Source organism: Egretta garzetta, unplaced genomic scaffold (genome assembly GCF_000687185.1).
Source record: "Egretta garzetta isolate BGI_Z169 unplaced genomic scaffold, ASM68718v1 scaffold360, whole genome shotgun sequence".
Lineage (NCBI taxonomy): Eukaryota > Metazoa > Chordata > Aves > Pelecaniformes > Ardeidae > Egretta > Egretta garzetta.
The window spans coordinates 1856723-1862722 of NW_009258261.1; the positions used below are offsets into that span (position 1 = coordinate 1856723).

Consider the following 6000-nt stretch of genomic DNA (forward strand, 5'->3'; position numbering starts at 1 on the left):
AGCAGCGGCTCTGCCATCCGGCCGGATTTTATTTAACGCAAGTGTTTAGGCACGGACCGCCGAGTAATTGTACACTTAGCTTATTGTCAACACGGGTAACGACACGCACCGACACGGAGCCTTCAGGGACCGGTATTCCTCCGTTCTCTGGTCATTTCATGCAATGTTTCAAAGGGACCTGTGACTAAAAAAGAAAAAAAACCAAAACACCACCACAAAAAAACCCACAACCACAACCCAGTCCCATTAACGAGAACCACAGAGGAATGACCTGACTGGGTACAATAAATTTCTGCTTTCTAAACTGTTACTTCAAGAAAAAGTACTCCAGGTGTTTTAAGGAAACTTCCATAGGCTTTGCTCTCTGTCCCTTCGCTGGGAGACGCAGGGTGGACCACAAAACACAGGGACAGTTAAGAAAAAGGTGCTAATAAAGAGCAAGTGTTTTCTCAGTGGGCCATTCTATACAAGTTTATATTTTAAAAAAAAGTATTAAAATGCTTTGTATATACAAGCATATGCAGTCACAAAAGAGATTCTGTGCTCTCAAAAGAGATGCTTACAGCAAATTTTCTTCTGCTAATAGTATAGTGGTATCATATACCACCTGATTTCAACTATTTAAGCCCTTCATATTTGCACTCTTTTTTATGACATACAAGAAAAACGTGTTGCTCAAAAATAGAAAACATAAGTTTGTGACCAACGTGATCTGTTCCGCCTAGTGCTTTATTCTGCATCTTGCTGTAAGCGGAGAACAGGCAAAGAACGGGTGCAAGCTGTCCTTGTCCGAGGGGGATCACAGCATACACCTCTCGAAGCCAGAGGTACAGGAAGGATTAACAGTACACGTATGTAAAAGTTTCTTCCACTCTCTCCATTCATTTGGACAGTATCTAAAGTGTCATTTTTCTCCCACGTATTTAGAATTAAACAGCATCCTTAGAGGCTTTAAAGAATCAGCAGATACAGGAGAGTTTCTTTTGATAGCTAGAAACAATTACGTAGTACACGAAATGTCACTCCCTCTGGGTACAGACTCTTCACTGCACGGCTGGCTGCGGAGACTCAAAAACTCTTCTCTGATGAGCACAGTTCACTGTTGCTCATATTTAAAAAGAAAAGGGAGCTGGGTAGCAACTCTTCATGGCTTTTCTGTATCACCATGCAATCTGACATAAAATTTCTATCACCCCGGTTTAAATTTCTGAAGATAGTTGTTCCTCGATGACATGCTCACTTCTGCTGCAAGCTGACATGCGTGATTAAGTCCTGGTGAGCAATGCTGGTTTACTGGCTTAGGTTGAGGTACAAAGATGAATTAGTTTCTATAATGGCTTTTTCTTCTCAGATCTCAGCCTCCTCAGCGCCTTGCATGAAGATGGCAAAAACGGTGGTGAAAAGTGCGTATTTTGACTTCAAAAACAGTATACAACTATTCAGAATGCACATGGCAGCAACCAGTAACCTGTGTCTTTAAGAATATTATTTATTTGCTTTTGTAAACAACCTCATTTTTAAACAAATTAAAAATACATTGAAAAGTCTCTCTCTATATATATACACAGTACATGTCCAAACGTCACTTCATTGAGATGCCATGGTTTAAGCAGAAAAACAAGAGGTCTTGATCCAAAACTCAGTTGCATCACAACCATCTTCGGCCGTACAGCACACCACGCTGCCAAGACCCGGCCCTTTCAGGAATACTTCATTTGTTATTTATCACCTGAACCGTTTTTCGGCCATAGTGGTAATAGCTGTAAGCAGATGTTACCGTTGTGAAAGCTGTGATGCACCTTTGGGGAAAACAGTTCCTGTAAGTCATTTGAGTCGAAGTACAATAATGAGAAGTGTTATTCTTAAGTGTTTTCCCTATTTTTCAGTACACAGTCAGGGACTATGTCCTACAGAAATGCAATTTACAGTTTATATGCTGAAATTCTGCGCTAAGCAGAGGATTAGATAAACAAAGGAACTGCCGCCCAGGTCTCAGTTCCACGCTTCTGTTTAATTGCATACTTGGCCAAATTTTTACCGTATTAGCACTTGTTTTAGAGAAGGGAAGACAAAAGGTTCAGTATTTGTAGTCTACATAATTTTTACCAGCTTGAGAAGGGACTGATGTGAGAACGATCCCTTGGTAGTATGAAAGGGGCGCATTCAAACCCTACAAGACTTGAACTTGTCATTTTACCAAGTTCCAAAGCTAAAGCACAAGTTTCAGCTTCAGCCTCTTTTGTCCCCTTCCCAGGTGCTGGGTAATAGCCAGATCTGTTTCTAAATTAGCAGTGCTCCTCTGTGCCAAAGGCACACCGTTCAGGTGTGAGCCACCGCTACAGTCCTGCCTCTCCATTATGGCTGCCCTCCCTGGACACGCTGCCGGACTCATCCAGGTAAGGTCTGAGAGTGCTTATAGAGCAGCCTGGTTAAGTTCCACCCGGCGTTTCTCCATTACTCACTACACCGTAACTTTCTCATGGCGTCCCAGACAAGCAGCAAAGTTAAGCATCTGCAGTTCCAGATTTGGCTTTCCAACAGGATTAAAAAACACATTGACTGTTAAGATCAAGGTTTCTAGTTCCTTAAAAGCTCAGGGTTTGCGTTTGTTGTTTTTGGTTTTTTTTTTTTTCCTCAAAAGAAAAGTAACACTGGATTTTCTACTATTTTAATCTAAGTTACTAATTCTACTATCTGTTGTTCAGCCTCTTTGTTCTGAACTCTTACCTAACTGCTCAGGAGAAGTAACTGCACTTGTAACACCTGCCCTCAGCTACAATTCCGATTCAGATACAGTTCAGATGTCCAATGACAGCAGTGAAAGGAACGGCCATTATTTAAGGAGGTATGCTCCTGCATGCCTGTTTTCATTCGATCCCTCCCCTTCCTTCCTACAGTCTAGCAGGAATCACCGATCTCTTCAGGTGCTTTTCAAAGAGGCTTCAGAAACCTAGATTTCAAGGTAGCAGGCACAGCATAAAGCAAAAACAAGAAAACACTTCCCATCTATTTTTACTGACATCAAGGTTGCTTTTTCAAGGACACTTACGGCATGAATAAATAAAGAACCCATACAGCCCTTCTTCCCACTCCCTTCTTTTCTATTAATCTGAATTTACACTTTGCCTATGTACACACATGTCTACTCCAAAGACTTGTCTCTTAGCTATTATTCCTGGATATTCACTAGCTTCATTTTGCTTTTTGCTTGTATAGTAAATTCAGTCCCAATAAATATGTAGCTCCTGTGTCAGCTAAGAACAAACGTGTAAAGATTCAGCTGTGTCTACCACATCATCTGGGCACACATTTTGTTCCACACGATTAGATTAATCTCAATTACCAGTTTCTTTAGGAGTACATAAAATTATTTGAAAAAAAAAGTGAAGAGATAAGTTACCATAATGTCTGCAGATATATGCTGTCCACATAATTGAAAACAGGAGCTGCTAAAGAAGCTGCCACCAAAATTAGCTAAACCGCTGTATTCATCTGATAAAAGCAAAATAGGAAACGTGACCAAAATGAAGACGTGTACTATGCAAGGAATACCAATATACACTTTTATTATTGGTTTAAGTATTAGTCTATATACAGAAAATTTATTTAGAAATCTCTTTTAATGAAGCACCTTACACACTGAAAATTAGCATGAGCCCTGACAGAGTTGAAAATCTCTCAGGATTTAAGTTGCCTCCATATTAGTTGGCACTACTTTGAAACTGCACTCAGCAGTAGTAGTAAACAGCCCCCTCCCTCCAAAACTACACACCGCCCCAAGTACTGAAGTTACCTTTTGTAACAAGTTACTACTCTTACCTTGCTAATGAATGTTGGTTTTAATTGGGCAGTGGCATAACAAGGGTTAAAATACCTACTGAGTGTTCTCTGTTGGGGGAGAAAAGAGAACAAAGAAAAAAAGGCAATTCTAGTATATTCAATTTTATATCCTTTGTCACATGATACAGAAAAGTCAACTGTAGCACTAAAGAATTATACTGGTACTGCTCTCGTATGATAGATTACACATACACAGGAGAAAAAGTCATCAATAGCTCTGACTCCTCTTTATGAAACCTATTTTACGAAATACTGTTCTGCTTACAAATCTGTCTGGCAAAAGAACAAGCACAGCATTACATCTCAGGCTATCTAGCCAAGTTTTGAGCAACCATCAGGTTGCAAGGTGAAAAATCTCTTGGTTACAACTTTGCTAAGGACTTATTCATTATTTATACTTGTAAAAATAAAGAAGGTTTAATTGAAATAAAATGATTACACGTTCATACCATTTTGTTTAATGCTATACACTTACCGGTGGAGAAAGTGTTTTGTATCGCACATAAAAAACAGCAGCAATAAGTGCTACATCCCTCAGAATAATCATGGAAGTAAGTGAAACTGAAAAACCAAGCCAACAGGATCTAGTGAAAAATCACGTCCGTGATTAAAAAGAAAACAAAGTATGAAGCAAGAAGTAATAACCACTCTCAAATTCTTCTGAACAAGTTTTTACACATGACTGAAGATTTTTAACATGACTTCTGAAAGGGTTTAATCTGAAATCTTAAAACAATCCAGTCTATGAGAAAATTTTTTATGTAGCTACTATTATCACTCTAAAGAAAGTGCATCTGAAAATGGCAGTCTATGCTATGCTCTGTATATTGCAGCACATGCTTTTCGTGAGGTCTGTTGCGGGGGGTCTTTCTTGAGTATTTAATAAGAGCAAATAGCAAAGTGCAACTGACAAAGCAAGAGTTCCAAGCAATACACAGTTTACCACCCAGAAACACAACGAGCATTACGATACATAAAGTTAGCTTCTTTGCTTTATATAGTGCATGCAAGTAATGACATTTTCTCACCTGGGATAAGATTTGCACAAGTTAGGCTTACGTAGAGCACACTGATGAGAATTTTATCAGCCAGAGGATCAAGAGCACTTCCCAAAGCTGATTTCTGGTTAGCCCAGTTGCGCGCAATAAATCCATCCAACTAGGAAAAACAAAGTTCAATGTTTCTCTGCTAGAAAACTAAGAACAAAAATAGCTTATATATGCTACTGTTACAGAGATATGTCACCAATGACATCACATAACACAGCCAGTTTAACTTAGATGAAATATGATACCTGTTAGCTGGTATTTGTATCATGCTTTTTTTCACATTACATTCCACATTCTGGAAGCCTCTGAACATATTCAAAAAATCTCATTATTTAAAAAAAAAAAAAAAGGGAAAAAGGATAAAAGGTAACTGGTATCCTAAAATTCACAGCATTATTGTCATGGTGGGTGCACCTGCACATGGTAAGGGACCATTAGATGCATAAGCACTGGCTGGACAACGCCCACCCAGGCTGGTCAGGGAAGCCCGATATCCCCTTCACTCCACCAGCACTAAGTCCCCTTCAGCCACGGGCGAGCTCCCTTCGCAGCATATATATGAAGGACATATATACTACTTCTAGAAAACAGCGAATATAAAAACTAATCCGTTTATTCGTTTCCATTCTACATTGGAGTCTAAATTTCGACACATGTTCACGGGATCACCGTAACCCACGCTATCCCCAAAGTATTTCCAAACCGATGTAAACGTACCAAATCGGTTACGCCAGCCAAAACAAAGACACCGAGTGCAACATTGAAATTTTCTTCAACAATCAAATAGCCTAAAACAGGCGCCAAACCCATTCTTGCCATTGACAGTAAATTTGGGATCGTCCAGGGGTTTTCGTACTGTAAAGCAAGAAAGCAAACACTTCAGGCCAGGAAAGCAACCCCTACCTTGGCCTGTAACAGAATTAATCAGGACAAACACAGGCTTTAAGTCGAACTAGCCAAAGGGACTTCTGAATTACTGGAAGCAACCTTGCCGCTTGCGCAAGACACGCAGACGCGGCCTCTAACTACTAAACATTAACTTAGCCTTCCAAAGGAAACTCGGCCGCCACCGGGAGGCCCCAAAAGCCCTCCTCCGCCTGCAAGCGCCGCC

At 40.1% G+C, this 6000-nt stretch overlaps 1 protein-coding gene across 1 annotated transcript; it reads right to left on the reverse strand.

Annotated features, from left to right (window-relative positions):
- Positions 1-633: 633 nt before the first annotated feature.
- Positions 634-5994, reverse strand: CRLS1 (cardiolipin synthase 1). Its single transcript, XM_009642678.2, is given in 6 exon segments — positions 634-1799; positions 3401-3492; positions 3820-3888; positions 4316-4401; positions 4869-4998; positions 5607-5994. Coding segments are annotated over 6 exon segments (567 nt in total). The 5' UTR covers positions 5709-5994; the 3' UTR covers positions 634-1711.
- Between the last annotated feature and the right edge of the window lie 6 nt (positions 5995-6000).